Source organism: Coregonus lavaretus, assembly GCF_964263955.1.
Source record: "Coregonus lavaretus genome assembly, contig: HAP1_SCAFFOLD_250, whole genome shotgun sequence".
NCBI lineage: Eukaryota > Metazoa > Chordata > Actinopteri > Salmoniformes > Salmonidae > Coregonus > Coregonus lavaretus.
In genome coordinates this window covers 225,347-243,813 of record NW_028161097.1, presented here as the reverse complement: position 1 = coordinate 243,813, position 18,467 = coordinate 225,347, and the positions used below count along the sequence as shown (strand labels likewise).

Here is an 18,467-nt window from a genome sequence, read left to right as displayed (position 1 = left end):
TTTATTTGATGCAATTCCATTCGCTCAGTTCAGCCATTAGTATGAGCTGTCCTCCCCTCAGCAGCCTCCATGGATTGGATTGTATGTAAAGAAGTCACCCAGAGTTGACGTGGGCCATCATTCAAACAAAGAGATGCCTCCCTGGCCACCAGTGCATATTTCCAAACTATGTTTGCATATAATGACAATAAATTCTACAAACTATACTGGTGTTCTTTTGTCCATTGCACCCGAATTAACAATGTCCATTGAGAACACAACGACTACACCATTTAGCTATAGCTACAGTGGGGGAAAAAAGTATTTAGTCAGCCACCAATTGTGCAAGTTCTCCCACTTAAAAAGATGAGAGAGGCCTGTAATTTTCATCATAGGTACACGTCAACTATGACAGACAAATTGAGAAAAAAAAATCCAGAAAATCACATTGTAGGGTTTTTAATGAATTTATTTGCAAATTATGGTGGAAAATAAGTATTTGGTCACCTAGAAACAAGCAAGATTTCTGGCTCTCACAGACCTGTAACTTCTTCTTTAAGAGGCTCCTCTGTCCTCCACTCGTTACCTGTATTAATGGCACCTGTTTGAACTTGTTATCAGTATAAAAGACACCTGTCCACAACCTCAAACAGTCACACTCCAAACTCCACTATGGCCAAGACCAAAGAGCTGTCAAAGGACACCAGAAACAAAATTGTAGACCTGCACCAGGCTGGGAAGACTGAATCTGCAATAGGTAAGCAGCTTGGTTTGAAGAAATCAACTGTGGGAGCAATTATTAGGAAATGGAAGACATAGAAGACCACTGATAATCTCCCTCGATCACCCCGTGGGGTCAAAATGATCACAAGAACGGTGAGCAAAAATCCCAGAACCACACGGGGGGACCTAGTGAATGACCTGCAGAGAGCTGGGACCAAAGTAACAAAGCCTACCATCAGTAACACACTACACCGCCAGGGACTCAAATCCTGCAGTGCCAGACGTGTCCCCCTGCTTAAGCCAGTACATGTCCAGGCCCATCTGAAGTTTGCTAGAGTGCATTTGGATGATCCAGAAGAGGATTGGGAGAATGTCATATGGTCAGATGAAACCAAAATATAACTTTTTGGTAAAAACTCAACTCGTCGTGTTCATAAAAAATCCTACAATGTGATTTTCTGGATTTTTTTTCTTCTCAATTTGTCTGTCATAGTTGACGTGTACCTATGATGAAAATTACAGGCCTCTCTCATCTTTTTAAGTGGGAGAACTTGCACAATTGGTGGCTGACTAAATACTTTTTCCCCCCACTGTATATATTACCGGTACCTAGTACTGCTGTAATGATCTGCTATGCTGTTCATAAGGACAGCGTAACTAACATACCGGTACCTAGTACTGCTGTAATGATCTGCTATGCTGTTCATAAGGACAGCGTAACTAACATACCGGTACCTAGTACTGCTGTAATGATCTGCTATGCTGTTCATAAGGACAGCGTAACTAACATACCGGTACCTAGTACTGCTGTAATGATCTGCTATGCTGTTCATAAGGACAGCGTAACTAACATACCGGTACCTAGTACTGCTGTAATGATCTGCTATGCTGTTCATAAGGACAGCGTAACTAACATACCGGTACCTAGTACTGCTGTAATGATCTGCTATGCTGTTCATAAGGACAGCGTAACTAACATACCGGTACCTAGTACTGCTGTAATGATCTGCTATGCTGTTCATAAGGACAGCGTAACTAACATACCGGTACCTAGTACTGCTGTAATGATCTGCTATGCTGTTCATAAGGACAGCGTAACTAACATACCGGTACCTAGAACTGCTGTAATGATCTGCTATGCTGTTCATAAGGACAGCGTAACTAACATACCGGTACCTAGTACTGCTGTAATGATCTGCTATGCTGTTCATAAGGACAGCGTAACTAACATACCGGTACCTAGTACTGCTGTAATGATCTGCTATGCTGTTCATAAGGACAGCGTAACTAACATACCGGTACCTAGTACTGCTGTAATGATCTGCTATGCTGTTCATAAGGACAGCGTAACTAACATACCGGTACCTAGTACTGCTGTAATGATCTGCTATGCTGTTCATAAGGACAGCGTAACTAACATACCGGTACCTAGTACTGCTGTAACAGCCAACATAACGTGTAACGTAATTTATTTAAAAAGTCATTACTTCATAACATTGCTCAACATTTTCTTAACATTTGTCATAACTAGTTAAAGCAATGCATTTGTATCTACAGTGCCTTCGGAAAGTATTCAGACCCCTTGACAAAGCAAAAACAGGTTTGTAGAAATTTTAGCAAATGTATATATATAAAAAAAAAAAAACTGAAATACCTTATTAACATAAGTATTCAGACCTGTTGCTATGAGACTCGAAATTGAGCTCAGGTGCATCCCATTTCCATTAATCATCCTTGAGATGTTTCTACAACTTGATTGGAGTCCACCTGGGGTAAATTCAATTGATTGGACATGATTTGGAAAGGCACACACCTGTCTATATAAGGTCCCAAAGTTGACAGTGCATGTCAGAGCAAAAACCAAGCCATGAAGTCGAAGGAATAGTGGCCAGACGGAAGCCACTCCTCAGTAAAAGGCACATGACAGCCCACTTGGAGTTTGCCAAAAGGCACCAAAAGCCTCTCAGACCATGAGAAACAAGATTCTCTGGTCTGATGAAACCAAGATTGAACTCTTTGGCCTGAATGCCGAGCGTCACGTCTGGAGGAAACCTGGCACCATTCCTACGGTGAAGCATGGTGGTGGCAGCATTACGCTGTGGGGATGTTTTTCAGCGGCAGGGACTGGGAGACTAGTCAGGATCGAGTCAAAGATGAACGGAGCAAAGTACAGAGAGATCCTCCAGAGCGCTCAGGACCTCAGACTGGGACGAAGGTTCACCTTCCAACAGGACAACGACCCTAAGCACACAGTCAAGACAACGCAGGAGTGGCTTTGGGTCAGGTTTCTGAATGTCCTTGAGTGGCCCAGCCAGAGCCCGGACTTGAACCCAATCCAACATCATTGGAGAGACCTGAAAATAGCTGTGCAGCGACGCTCCCCATCCGTTCTGACAGAGCTTGAGAAAATCTGCAGAGAAGAATGGGAGAAACTCCCTGTCACACCCTGGCTCTGGGGACTCTATATGTTGAGCCAGGGTGTGTAGATTCTATGTGTTCTTGTTCTATGTCGGTATTCTAGAGTTGTGTTTTCTATATTGGCCAGTATGGTTCTCAATCAGAGGCAACGAGTATCAGCTGTTGCTTGTTGTCTCTGATTGGGAGCCATACTTAAGCAGCCAGGTTACCCACAGTAGTTGTGGGATCTTGTTCCGTTTGGTTTGTTCCGTGTTGGTTGTTTAACCTAAGACGTCACGTTGTTCGTTTATTGTTTTGTTCTTGTTATCACTTTGGATAATAAAGTATGTTCGCTCATCACGCTGCGCCTTGGTCCACTCCGTTCAACGATCGTGACAGAAGATCCCACCATACCAGGACCAAGCAGCGTGTCCAGGAGCAGGCAGCCTGGACATGGGAGGAAGCGCCGGGTAAGGAGCTGGAGAGGTTGGCGATGGCCCAGGTGGGCCAATTGTGGTCCTGGGAGGACATGCTCGGGGGAAAAGGGCCATGGGCTAAGGTTAAGGCCCTGGCGAGAGAGGAGCAACAGCGTCAACAGTGTCGTCGTCGGACGGACGAGAGGCAACCCCAGAAAATGTTTAGGGGGGGGCACACGGCATGGGCGACTGGGCAGCAGGAGGCTGCCACAGGGCGAAATGGGAGATTAGGAGAGGAGGCCACCGTGTTTGGGGGGCCAGAAGGCAGGTTGGCGGAGCCTGGATGGAGAGCAGAGCCAACTCCCCGTACTCAGGCATGGCAGCATGAGACTGGGCAGGTTCCGGGGTATGCGGAGCTGCGTACTGTGCCACGAGTGGTCCGGCATAGTCCGGTACGTCCTGTGCGAGCACCCCGCACGTGTCGTGCGAAGGTGGGCATGCAGCCAGGACGGAGTGTGCCGGCTCAGCGCTCGTGGCCTCCAGTGCCTCTCCTCGGTCCCGGATATCCTGCGCCAGTGTCACGTGCTGTTATGCCAGTACGGATACACAGCCCTGTACGTCCTGTGCTGATGCCTCACACAGAGTGTGTGAAGGTAGGCATTCAGCCAGGACGGGTTGTGGCAGCTCTTCACTCCAGGCCTCCTATCCGTCTCCACAGCCCGGCCCGGCCTGTTCCTGCTCCTCGCACCAAGCCTCCGGTGCGCGTCGCCAGTCCAGCCAGGCCTGTTCCTGCCACTCGCACCAAGCCTACGGTGCGCATCGCCAGCCCGGCCCGGCCTGTTCCTGCCCCTCGCACCAAGCCTACGGTGCGCGTCGCCAGCCCGGCCCGGCCTGTTCCTGCCCTTCGCACCAAGCCTACGGTGCGCATCGCCAGCCCGGCCCGGTCGGTTCCTGCCACTCGCACCAAGCCAGGGGTGCGCATCGCCAGCCCGGCCCGGCCTGTTCCTGCCCCTCGCACCAAGCCTACGGTGTGCGTCGCCAGCCCGGCCCGGCCTGTTCCTGCCCTTCGCACCAAGCCTACGGTGCGCATCGCCAGCCCAGCCCAGCCCGGCCTGTTCCTGCTCCCCGCACCAAGCTAACGGTGCGCGTCGCCAGCCCAGCCCGGCCTGTTCCTGCCCTTCGCACCAAGCCTACGGTGCGCGTCGCCAGCCCGGCCCGGCCTGTTCCTGCCCTTCGCACCAAGCCTACGGTGCGCATCGCCAGCCCGGCCCGGTCGGTTCCTGCCACTCGCACCAAGCCAGGGGTGCGCATCGCCAGCCCGGCCCGGCCTGTTCCTGCCCCTCGCACCAAGCCTACGGTGTGCGTCGCCAGCCCGGCCCGGCCTGTTCCTGCCCTTCGCACCAAGCCTACGGTGCGCATCGCCAGCCCAGCCCGGCCTGTTCCTGCTCCCCGCACCAAGCTAACGGTGCGCGTCACCAGCCCGGCCCGGCCTGTTCCTGCCCTTCGCACCAAGCCTACGGTGCGCGTCGCCAGCCCGGCCCGGTCTGTTCCTGCCACTCGCACCAAGCCTACGGTGCGCGTCGCCAGCCCGGCCCGGCCTGTTCCTGCCACTCGCACCAAGCCTACGGTGCGCGTCGCCAGCCCGGCCCGGCCTGTTCCTGCCACTCGCACCAAGCCTACGGTGCGCGTCGCCAGCCCGGCCCGGCCTGTTCCTGCCCCTCGCACCAAGCCTACGGTGTGCGTCGCCAGCCCGGCCTGGCCTGTTCCTGCCACTCGCACCAAGCCTACGGTGTGCGTCGCCAGCCCGGCCCGGCCTGTTCCTGCCCCTCGCACCAAGCCTACGGTGCGCGTCGCCAGCCCGGCCCGGCCTGTTCCTGCCCTTCGCACCAAGCCTACGGTGCGCATCGCCAGCCCGGCCCGGTCTGTTCCTGCCACTCGCACCAAGCCTACGGTGCGCGTCGCCAGCCCGGCCCGGCCTGTTCCTGCCACTCGCACCAAGTCAGGGGTGCGAGTCGTCAGCCCGGTAAGGCCCGTTCCTGCTCCCCGCACCAAGCCAGGGGTGCGCATCGTCAGCCCGGTCCGGCCCGTTGCTGCTCCACGCACCAAGCCAGGGGTGCGCATCGTCAGCCCGGTCCGGCCCGTTCCTGCTCCACGCACCAAGCCAGGGGTGCGCATTGTCAGCCCGGTACGGCCCGTTCCGGCTCCACGCACCAAGCCAGGGGTGCGCATCGTCAGCCCGGTCCGGCCCGTTGCTGCTCCACGCACCAAACCAGGGGTGCGCATCGTCAGCCCGGTCCGGTCCGTTGCTGCTCCACGCACAAAGCCAGGGGTGCGCATCGTCAGCCCGGTCTGGCCCGTTCCTGCTCCACGCACCAAGCCAGGGGTGCGCATCGTCAGCCCGGTCCGGCCCGTTGCTGCTCCACGCACCAAGCCAGGGGTGCGCATCGTCAGCCCGGTCCGGCCCGTTCCTGCTCCACGCACCAAGCCAGGGGTGCGCATCGTCAGCCCGGTCCGGCCCGTTCCTGCTCCACGCACCAAGCCAGGGGTGCGCATCGTCAGCCCGGTCCGGCCCGTTGCTGCTCCACGCACCAAGCCAGGGGTGCGCATCGTCAGCCCGGTCCGGCCCGTTCCTGCTCCACGCACCAAACCAGGGGTGCGCATCGTCAGCCCGGTCCGGTCCGTTGCTGCTCCACGCACCAAGCCAGGGGTGCGCATCGTCAGCCCGGTCCGGCCCGTTCCTGCTCCACGCACCAAGCCAGGGGTGCGCATCGTCAGCCCGGTCCGGCCCGTTGCTGCTCCACGCACCAAGCCAGGGGTGCGCATCGTCAGCCCGGTCCGGCCCGTTCCTGCTCCACGCACCAAGCCAGGGGTGCGCGTCGTCAGTCCGGCACAACCCGTGCCTGGGTCACCGGTGCCTGGTCAGGTACCGGTCAGCTGCTCCACACCGGAGCTTAAGCAATCCGCTCCTACGATGTCCAGTCCAGCTCCAGCCAGCGGGACCGGACCAGGGGCGCTACGGGGGGATTATTGGAGGGTGGTGGGCAAGCCCGGAGCCGGAACCGCCTCCGAGGAGGAATGCCCACCCAGCCCTCCCCTGTTTGGTTTATGTTGAGTCCGCGCCTTTGGGGGGGGGTACTGTCACATCCTGGCTCTGGGGACTCTATATGTTGAGCCAGGGTGTGTAGATTCTATGTGTTCTTGTTCTATGTCGGTATTCTAGAGTTGTGTTTTCTATGTTGGCCAGTATGGTTCTCAATCAGAGGCAACGAGTATCAGCTGTTGCTTGTTGTCTCTGATTGGGAGCCATACTTAAGCAGCCAGGTTACCCACAGTAGTTGTGGGATCTTGTTCCATTTGGTTTGTTCCGTGTTGGTTGTTTAACCTAGGACGTCACGTTGTTCGTTTATTGTTTTGTTCTTGTTATCACTAAAGATAATAAAGTATGTTCGCTCATCACGCTGCGCCTTGGTCCACTCCGTTCAACGATCGTGACACTCCCCAAATACAGGTGTGCCAAGTGTCACACCCAATACTCTAGGCTGTAATCGCTGCCAAAAGTGCTTCAACAAAGTACTGAGTAAAGGGTCTGAATACTTACAGGGTTTTTCTGTATTTTTACTATTTTCTACATTGTAGAATAATAGTGAAGATATCAAAACTATGAAATAACACATATGGAATCATTTAGTAACCAAAAAAGTGTTAAACAAATCAAAATATATTTTATATTTGAGATTCTTCAAATAGCCACCCTTTGCCTTGATGACAGCTTTGCACACTCTTGGCATTCTCTCAACCAGCTTCACCTGGAATGCTTTTCCAATAGTCTTGGAGTTCCCACATATGCTGGCTGCTTTTCCTTCACTCTGTGGTCCGACTCATCCCAAACCATCTCAATTTGGTTGAGGTCGGGGGATTGTGGAGGCCAGGTCATCTGATGCAGCACTCCATCACTCTCCTTCTTGGTAAAATAGCCCTTACACCGCCTGTCCCACAAAAATATGGCGGTTGGAACCAAAAATCTCAAATTTGGACTCCAGACCAAAGGACAAATTTCCACCGGTCTAATGTCCATTGCTCGTATTTCTTGGCCCAAGCAAGTCTCTTCTTCTTATCGGTGTCCTTTAGTAGTGGTTTCTTTGCAGCAATTCGACCATGAAGGCCTGATTCACACAGTCTCCTCTGAACAGTTGATGTTGAGAAGCATTTATTTGGGCTGCAATTTCTGAGGCTGGTAAATCTAATGAACTTATCCTCTGCAACAGAGGTAACTCTGGGTCTTCCATTACTGTGGCGGTCCTCATGAGAGGCAGTTTCATCATAGTGCTTGGTAGTTTTTGCGACTGCACTTGAAGAAACATTCTAAGTCAGTATTGACTGACCTTCATGTCTTTAAGTAATGATGGACTGTCGTTTCTCTTTGGTTATTTGAGCTGTTCTTGCCATAATATGGACTTGATCTTTTACCAAATAGGACTATTTTCTCACAACACAACTGATTGGCTCAAACGCATTAAAGAACAAAATTCCACAAATTAACTTTTAACAAGACACACCTGTTAATTGAAATGCATTCCAGGTGACTACCTTATGAAGCTGGTTGAGAGAATGCCAAGAGTGTGCAAAGCTGTCATCAAGGCAAAGGGTGGCTATTTGAAGAATCTCAAATATAAAATATATTTTGATTTGTTTATCACCTTTTTGGTTACTACATGGTTCCATATGTGTTATTTCATAGTTTTGATGTCTTCACTATTATTCTACAATGTAGAAAATATAAACAAAATAAACAAAAACCCTGGAATGAGAAGGCGTGTCCAACCTTTTGACTGGTTCTGTATATGTATATACAGGTAAAAGTCAGTAAATTAGAATATTTTGAAAAACTTGATTTATTTCAGTAATTGCATTCAAAAGGTGTAACTTGTACATTATATTTATTCATTGCACACAGACTGATGCATTCAAATGTTTATTTCATTTAATTTTGATGATTTGAAGTGGCAACAAATGAAAATCCAAAATTCCGTGTGTCACAAAATTAGAATATTGTGTAAGGGTTACATTTTGAAGACACCTGGTGCCACAAAATAATCAGCTGATTAACTCAAAACACCTGCAAAGGGCTTTAAATGGTCTCTCAGTCCAGTTCTGAAGCCTACACAAACATGGGGAAGACTTCAGATTTGACAGCTGTCCAAAAGGCGACCATCGACACATTGCACAAGGAGGGAAAGACACAAAAGGTTATTGCAGAAGAGGCTGGCTGTTCTCAGAGCTCTGTGTCCAAACACATTAATAGAGAGGCAAAGGGAAGGAAAAACTGTGGTCAGAAAAAGTGTACAAGCGATAGGGATCACCGCGCCCTAGTCAAGATTGTGAAAAAAAACCCATTCAAAAATGTGGGGGAGATTCACAAGGAGTGGACAGCTGCTGGAGTCAGGGCTTCAAGATCCACCACCAAGAGACGCTTGAAAGACATGGGTTTCAACTGCCGCATACCTCGTGTCAAGCCACTGTTGACCAAGAAACAGCGCGAAAAGCGTCTCACCTGGGCTAAGGAAAAAAAGAGCTGGACTGCTGCTGAGTGGTCTAAAGTCATGTTTTCTGACGAAAGCAAATTTTGCATTTCCTTTGGAAATCGAGGTCCCAGAGTCTGGAGGAAGACAGGAGAGGCACAGGATCCACGTTGCCTGAAGTCTAGTGTAAAGTTTCCACCATCAGTGATGGTTTGGGGTGCCATGTCATCTGCTGGTGTCGGTCCACTCTGTTTCCTGAGATCAAGGGTCAACGCAGCCGTCTACCAGCAAGTTTTAGAGCACTTCATGCTTCCTGCTGCTGACCTGCTCTATGGAGATGGAGATTTCAGGTTCCAACAGGACTTGGCGCCTGCACACAGCGCAAAATCTACCCGTGCCTGGTTTACGGACCATGGTATTTCTGTTCTAAATTGGCCAGCCAACTCCCCTGACCTTAGCCCCATAGAAAATCTGTGGGGTATTGTGAAAAGGAAGATGCAGAATGCCAGACCCAACAACGCAGAAGAGTTGAAGGCCACTATCAGAGCAACCTGGGCTCTCATAACACCTGAGCAGTGCCAGAAACTCATCGACTCCATGCCACGCCGCATTAATGCAGTAATTGAGGCAAAAGGAGCTCCAACCAAGTATTGAGTATTGTACATGCTCATATTTTTCATTTTCATACTTTTCAGTTGGCCAACATTTCTAAAAAATCCCTTTTTTGTATTAGCCTTAAGTAATATTCTAATTTTGTGACACACGGAATTTTGGATTTTCATTTGTTGCCACTTCAAATCATCAAAATTAAATGAAATAAACATTTGAATGCATCAGTCTGTGTGCAATGAATAAATATAATGTACAAGTTACACCTTTTGAATGCAATTACTGAAATAAATCAAGTTTTTCAAAATATTCTAATTTACTGACTTTTACCTGTATATGTGCGTGAGATCAGTTCTATATTCTGAGTGGTAAGGTTTCACTATGTCCAGCAGTTTAGACAGAAGAACATGAAGCTAGTTCTAGTATTGGTGATACCACTTTATAAATATTGTAATAAAATCTATTCGAGTTTAGTTCTATTTCATTCATATCACATGTCTGCTGTATTTTTGTATTGATAGACTTTATTAAATCAGAAACACACACACATGGTTTTGTATTGACACACACAATGAGACAGCGTTCTGTTTAAAATGGTTTATTAATTTCCTCCCCATAAAAAGTAGCACTGCATCATTTGTTCTTTTTACACAATCATGTTTTCTTTCCAGTGAAATGTAATATAATGTTCTCTACTGTTCTCCAAACTCAACAGGTCAATCTGCTGGCTTGTTCAACAATAAATCACAAGCAATGTTCCCTCTAAGATGAAGCATGAGATTGAACTTCACTCAACTTCCTAGAGTTTTCCCCCTTAATTAACACTATCGATGTTTCCCTTTGCTGTGGAATTGTGATAGAATCAACGCAATATTAGCCACTTTCTATGCAACATACCGAAACAAAACTAACTAGCAAGACTTAATATGCAAAACTAACAATGCGAGAGATTTTGTTGTAGGCAGAATGCATTCTATTACATTGACACGCACAACTCAGCCCATACTCTAAACAGACCACAGTGCGGCATAACCAATCAATCGGAAAAACATGAGATGAAACACTTCCTTTAAACATGACGTCACACACACACACACAATGTAAAGGCTGCATCACAATATCATGGCACAAGTGTTACAAACATTATTTCATTCTGTTTTTAAAAACATTTCTTCAGTGCTGATCGATGGAGTGAAATGACAAAAATCTGAAAGGTAGAAAAATTGAGGATAAATCTTTGTCCCCTTGTCAACCTAACCCAGAGAGAACGTTCTGTTCTAAAGGCTCTACTGCCCCCTCCTGGTTACAGCCGGTACTAACCCAGACTTCTGAACGTTATAAAGCAGTGGTCGCCACTGGTCGATCTTCAAGGCATTCCTGGTCGATCACTAAACATTTCTGTAGAAAAGCCAACGATAAAAGTTTGCTATCCTTTTTTATTTGTGTTGCGATGTTGGTGGTAGGTAGGTGCATTGATTCAGAAGCCTTGCGCACCAGGTTGGCAAAGTGTTCCCATTTTGAAATGTTTAATTTGTCTGAAAAGATCAACCCCGCATACCCGGCAGACCGGGCGATCTGTGCCTAAATTGAGTGTGTGTACTGCGCTGGCCAATCGGATAACGCAAATCACTGTGCCTATAGATCTTCCAGGACCCTGGCCACAGCAAAGTTTGATAGGCTACTAGCCTACATAAGATTGAATAACTTTTAAAACCATGACCACAGAGAGACTGTCATAGAATACAGCAAAGAGGTGCATGTTTACTCAGCACTGTCAACACTGTTTTTATTCAACACTATTACAAAACATAAAACGCGCTTCATACTTCCACTGGCTCTGCAGCTGTAATGAATACGTAGCCAAGTGTATAATAACCCTGTTTTCATTATTATTAGCAGCTCGTCCTGTCTATTTTAATATCGAGGAATATTTCACTTTCTCTGGTCGTAGGAACAACATGAATTTGTGCATGAGGCAGATGCGGTGCGACTCGAGTTACACCATCAGGTGGAAGACGGTGTCCCCTCTCTCTGGTCAGTCTCACCATAGGAAAGGAAGGAGAGAAGGGACCGTGAGAGGCGGACCCTCTTCTGCTCTCTCCCTCCCTCTGCTGAGACTAATGCCGTGTTCACAACAACTGGGAACTCGGAAATATCTGCCTTCAGACTTCAGCGTGTTCAAGAAAACTGGGAACTCTCAATGTTTTTTTTTTTTAGATCCGACTGGGAAAAATAGTTTAACGGTCATCCAATTCGGAATTCCAAGTCGAAACTCTGGCATCTTTCTAGAGCTCCGATTTTCCGACCTGAAGATCACTGACGTCATGATTTGACCTAGTTTTATTTTTCTCAAGTTCCCAGTTGTCTTGAAAGCACCATGAACATAAGATGCAGGTACCATCAGTCCAGTAAAATAAAAAAGCGAATTATTTCAATTCATGCTCTGCAGTGCCTCGCAAGTGCTACACCAACTGATCTATTTAGTTATCAAAGCTGGAGTTTTGAAATATAATATGGTCTGAGAATAACAATATTGACAGGCCAGGCATATAGCCAATATGCTGTGATAATGTATTAGGCCTACTGCACAAACCTAATTCCTACAAAACTGTTTTTATTAGGTTAATGTTAAATTTTTAAAGTAATTTAAAGAAATACTATCTGAGCTGTAAAGCTCGGCTTGTTTTTTGACTGCGAAAGTGATCTTGACTCAGAAAAGGTTGGTGACCACTGTTCTAAAGACTCTACTGCCCCCTCCTGGTCACAGCCAGTACTACCTCAGACTTCTGAATGGAAGGATTTACTGAATTAACGCTCATACTGTATCTGCAGACATAGGAGGGCGCCTCTCAAATAGTACCCTTTACCTTAGTGCACTACTTTAGTGCACTATAAAGAGAATAGGGTTCCATTTGGGACGCATTGATACAGTATCTGCTGATTTGATACAGTACTAAAAGAAACGCCCGTCTCTCTGTCTGTCTGTCTGTCTGTCTGCCTGCCTGCCTGCCTGCCTGTCTGTCTGCCTGTCTGTCTGCGTTCCTGCCGGTCTGTCAGTCCCATAGGCCTGAGAGTCACATACACTAGCAGCAACACACACACACACACACACACACACACACCAGTCTTGTACAGCTAACCTTGTGGGGACACACAATTCAGTCCCATTCAAAATCCTATTTTCCCTAACCCCTAACCCTAACCCTAACCTTAACCCTAAACCTAACCCTAGCTCCTAACCCTAACCCTTAACGTAATTCTAACCTTAACCCTAAACCCTCTAGAAATAGCATTTGACCTTGTGGGGACAAACAAAATGTCCCCAGTTGGTCAAATTTTTGTTTGTTTACTATTCTTGAGGGGACTTCTGGTCCCCACAAGAATAGTTAAACACGTCCACACACACACACACACACACACCGGTGAGAAAGGTTGTGTCTGTCTTCAGAAAGTTGTTCAAAGTGTTTAAAAAGCTTCTCAGCTAAACTGGACAGTTTAAAAGAGGTTCAAATCACAAGTGATTTTTTGGGCCCACGAAGTAATAATAATAATAATAATAATAATAATAATAATAATAATAATAATAGGGGGGGATTCAGGAATTCAGCTAAAAATGATTTACATTTATGAAAATATGCTCCCAACTATTCCTATGAATAAAAATAAAGATTTGTGATTTTGTCTCAATGTAATCAATGTATGAAATTATCATGTTATTTAAAATTAGTTGTGGTGAATTTGCAGTGTTCAAATTATTATAATAATGTTTTGGCCCCCCGACCAGCCACTTGCCCACCCCTGCTATACAGTATCTTCATCCATCTTAGAAACATCCGTCATGGGTGTGGCTTCACTACTCCCCCCCCCTCTTTCCTTCTCTCCCTCCAGCATGGCTGTGCACTCCTCCGTCTCTCTCCTCTTCTCCTCCTTCTCCTCTCTCTCCAGCAGCTTGTAGTTGATGCCCATCCCGACGAAGAGGAAGACTGAGGAGATGATGAGGATGATACCACAACACAGATAGGTCCACTGGTAGTCACCATACAAGTCATAGAAACGACCTGGAGGGGGGGGGGAGAGAGAGAGGGGGAGAGAGAGCGGGAGGTAAAGAAAAAGAGAGAAAGAGAGAAGGGAAAGGGAGAGTTGGCAGATGTTAATGATGACAAAAAGGGACATTTGTCCATTGTGATAAACAGGACCAAATATCTGTATATGTATATATATATATATATATGTATATATATATATATATATATATATATATATATATATATATATATATATATATATACACACACACACAGTGGGGAGAACAAGTATTTGATACACTGCCGATTTTGCAGGTTTTCCTACTTACTAAGCATGTAGTGATCTGTAATTTTTATCATAGGTACACTTCAACTGTGAGAGACGGAATCTAAAACAAAAATCCAGAAAATCACATTATATGATTTTTAAGTAATTCATTTGCATTTTATTGCATGACATAAGTATTTGATCACCTACCAACCAGTAAGAATTCCGGCTCTCACAGACCTGTTCGTTTTTTCTTTAAGAAGCCCTCCTGTTCTCCACTCATTACCTGTATTAACTGCACCTGTTTGAACTCGTTACCTGTATAAAAGACACCTGTCCACACACTCAATCAAACAGACTCCAACCTCTCCACAATGGCCAAGACCAGAGAGCTGTGTAAGGACATCAGGGATACAATTGTAGACCTGCACAAGGCTGGGATGGGCTACAGGACAATAGGCAAGCAGCTTGGTGAGAAGGCAACAACTGTTGGCGCAATTATTAGAAAATGGAAGAAGTTCAAGATGACGGTCAATCACCCTCAGTCTGGGGCTCCATGTAAGATCTCACCTCGTGGGGCATCAACGATCATGAGGAAGGCGAGGGATCAGCCCAGAACTACATGGCAGGACCTGGTCAATGACCTGAAGAGAGCTGGGACCACCGTCTCAAAGAAAACCATTAGTAACACACTACGCCGTCATGGATTAAAATCCTGCAGCGCACGCAAGGTCCCCCTGCTCAAGCCAGCGCATGTCCAGGCCTGTCTGAAGTTTGCCAATGACCATCTGGATGATCCAGAGGAGGAATGGGAGAAGGTCATGTGGTCTGATGAGACAAAAATCGAGCTTTTTGGTCTAAACTCCGTGTTTGGAGGAACGCCGTGTTTGGAGGAAGAAGAAGGATGAGTACAACCCCAAGAACACCATCCCAACCGTGAAGCATGGAGGTAGAAACATCATTCTTTGGGGATGCTTTTCTGCAAAGGGGACAGGACGACTGCACCGTATTGAGGGGAGGATGGATGGGGCCATGTAAGGTCCTGGAGTGGCCTAGCCAGTCTCCAGACCTGAACCCAATAGAAAATCTTTGGAGTGAGCTGAAAGTCCGTATTGCCCAGCGACAGCCCCGAAACCTGAAGGATCTGGAGAAGGTCTGTATGGAGGAGTGGGCCAAAATCCCTGCTGCAGTGTGTGCAAACCTGGTCAAGACCTACAGGAAACGTATGATCTCTGTAATTGCAAACAAAGGTTTCTGTACCAAATATTAAGTTCTGCTTTTCTGATGTATCAAATACTTATGTCATGCAATAAAATGCAAATTAATTACTTAAAAATCATACAATGTGATTTTCTGGATTTTTGTTTTAGATTCCGTCTCTCACAGTTGAAGTGTACCTATGATAAAAATTACAGACCTCTACATGCTTTGTAAGTAGGAAAACCTGCATAATCGGCAGTGTATCAAATACTTGTTCTCCCCACTGTGGGGGAAAAAAGTATTTAGTCAGCCACCAATTGTGCAAGTTCTCCCACTTAAAAAGATGAGAGAGGCCTGTAATTTTCATCATAGGTACACGTCAACTATGACAGACAAAATTAGATTTTTTTTCTCCAGAAAATCACATTGTAGGATTTTTAATGAATTTATTTGCAAATTATGGTGGAAAATAAGCATTTGGTCAATAACAAAAGTTTCTCAATACTTTGTTATATACCCTTTGTTGGCAATGACACAGGTCAAACGTTTTCTGTAAGTCTTCACAAGGTTTTCACACACTGTTGCTGGTATTTTGGCCCATTCCTCCTTGCAGATCTCCTCTAGAGCAGTGATGTTTTGGGGCTGTCGCTGGGCAACACGGACTTTCAACTCCCTCCAAAGATTTTCTATGGGGTTGAGATCTGGAGACTGGCTAGGCCACTCCAGGACCTTGAAATGCTTCTTACGAAGCCACTCCTTCGTTGCCCGGGCGGTGTGTTTGGGATCATTGTCATGCTGAAAGACCCAGCCACGTTTCATCTTCAATGCCCTTGCTGATGGAAGGAGGTTTTCACTCAAAATCTCACGATACATGGCCCCATTCATTCTTTCCTTTACACGGATTAGTCGTCCTGGTCCCTTTGCAGAAAAACAGCCCCAAAGCATGATGTTTCCACCCCCATGCTTCACAGTAGGTATGGTGTTCTTTGGATGCAACTCAGCATTCTTTGTCCTCCAAACACGACGAGTTGAGTTTTTACCAAAAAGTTATATTTTGGTTTCATCTGAAATTCTCCCAATCCTCTTCTGGATCATCCAAATGCACTCTAGCAAACTTCAGACGGGCCTGGACATGTACTGGCTTAAGCAGGGGGACACGTCTGGCACTGCAGGATTTGAGTCCCTGGCGGCGTAGTGTGTTACTGATGGTAGGCTTTGTTACTTTGGTCCCAGCTCTCTGCAGGTCATTCACTAGGTCCCCCGTGTGGTTCTGGGATTTTTGCTCACCGTTCTTGTGATCATTTTGACCCCACGGGGTGAGATCTTGCGTGGAGCCCCAGATCGAGGGAGATTATCAGTGGTCTTGTATGTCTTCCATTTCCTAATAATTGCTCCCACAGTTGATTTCTTCAAACCAAGCTGTTTACCTATTGCAGATTCAGTCTTCCCAGCCTGGTGCAGGTCTACAATTTTGTTTCTGGTGTCCTTTGACAGCTCTTTGGTCTTGGCCATAGTGGAGTTTGGAGTGTGACTGTTTGAGGTTGTGGACAGGGGTCATTTATACTGATAACAAGTTCAAACAGGTGCCATTAATACAGGTAAAGAGTGGAGGACAGAGGAGCCTCTTAAAGAAGAAGTTACAGGTCTGTGAGAGCCAGAAATCTTGCTTGTTTGTAGGTGACCAAATACTTATTTTCCACCATCATTTGCAAATAAATTCATAAAAAATCCTACAATGTGATTTTCTGGATTTTTTCCCCTCAATTTGTCTGTCATAGTTGACGTGTACCTATGATGAAAATTACAGGCCTCTCATCTTTTTAAGTGGGAGAACTTGCACAATTGGTGGCTGACTAAATACTTTTTTCCCCCACTGTATGTATGTATGTATGTATGTATGTATGTATGTATGTATGTATGTATGTATGTATGTATGTATGTATGTATGTATGTATGTATGTACAGTGGGGAAAAAAAGTATTTAGTCAGCCAACAATTGTGCAAGTTCTCCCACTTAAAAAGATGAGAGAGGCCTGTAATTTTCATCATAGGTACACGTCAACTATGACAGACAAAATGAGGAAAAAAAATCCAGAAAATCACATTGTAGGATTTTTAATGAATTTATTTGCAAATTATGGTGGAAAATAAGTATTTGGTCAATAACAAAAGTTTCTCAATACTTTGTTATATACCCTTTGTTGGCAATGACACAGGTCAAACGTTTTCTGTAAGTCTTCACAAGGTTTCCACACACTGTTGCTGGTATTTTGGCCCATTCCTCCATGCAGATCTCCTCTAGAGCAGTGATGTTTTGGGGCTGTCGCTGGGCAACACGGACTTTCAACTCCCTCCAAAGATTTTCTATGGGGTTGAGATCTGGAGACTCCAGGACCTTGAAATGCTTCTTACGAAGCCACTCCTTCGTTGCCCGGGCGGTGTGTTTGGGATCATTGTCATGCTGAAAGACCCAGCCACGTTTCATCTTCAATGCCCTTGCTGATGGAAGGAGGTTTTCACTCAAAATCTCACGATACATGGCCCCATTCATTCTTTCCTTTACACGGATCAGTCGTCCTGGTCCCTTTGCAGAAAAACAGCCCCAAAGTATGATGTTTTCACTCCCATGCTTCACAGTAGGTATGGTGTTCTTTGGATGCAACTCAGCATTCTTTGTCCTCCAAACACGACGAGTTGAGTTTTTACCAAAAAGTTATATTTTGGTTTCATCTGACGATATGACATTCTCCCAATCCTCTTCTGGATGCACTCTAGCAAACTTCAGACGGGCCTGGACATGTACTGGCTTAAGCAGGGGGACACGTCTAGCACTGCAGGATTTGAGTCCCTGGCGGCGTAGTGTGTTACTGATCGTAGGCTTTGTTACTTTGGTCCCAGCCCTCTGCAGGTCATTCACTAGGTCCCCCCGTGTGGTTCTGGGATTTTTGCTCACCGTTCTTTTGATCATTTTGACCCCACGGGGTGAGATCTTGCGTGGAGCCCCAGATCGAGGGAGATTATCAGTGGTCTTGTATGTCTTCCATTTCCTAATAATTGCTCCCACAGTTGATTTCTTTAAACCAAGCTGCTTACCTATTGCAGATTCAGTCTTCCCAGCCTGGTGCAGGTCTACAATTTTGTTTCTGGTGTCCTTTGACAGCTCTTTGGTCTTGGCCATAGTGGAGTTTGGAGTGTGACTGTTTGAGGTTGTGGACAGGTTTCTTTTATACTGATAACAAGTTCAAACAGGTGCCATTAATACAGGTAACGAGTGGAGGACAGAGGAGCCTCTTAAAGAAGAAGTTACAGGTCTGTGAGAGCCAGAAATCTT

The 18,467-nt window shown here is 46.7% G+C and overlaps 1 protein-coding gene across 1 annotated transcript in view; it reads right to left on the bottom strand.

Moving 5' to 3' along the window:
- Positions 1-10,225: 10,225 nt before the first annotated feature.
- The window catches only part of LOC311121103 (monocarboxylate transporter 1-like), a 95,103-nt gene continuing 86,861 nt past the window's right edge, over positions 10,226-18,467 (bottom strand). Inside the window, exon 5 of the mRNA XM_084195631.1 lies at positions 10,226-13,701. Within this exon, the coding sequence (XP_084051757.1) occupies positions 13,445-13,701 (257 nt within the window). The 3' untranslated portion in view covers positions 10,226-13,444. The remainder of the gene's footprint in view (positions 13,702-18,467) is intronic.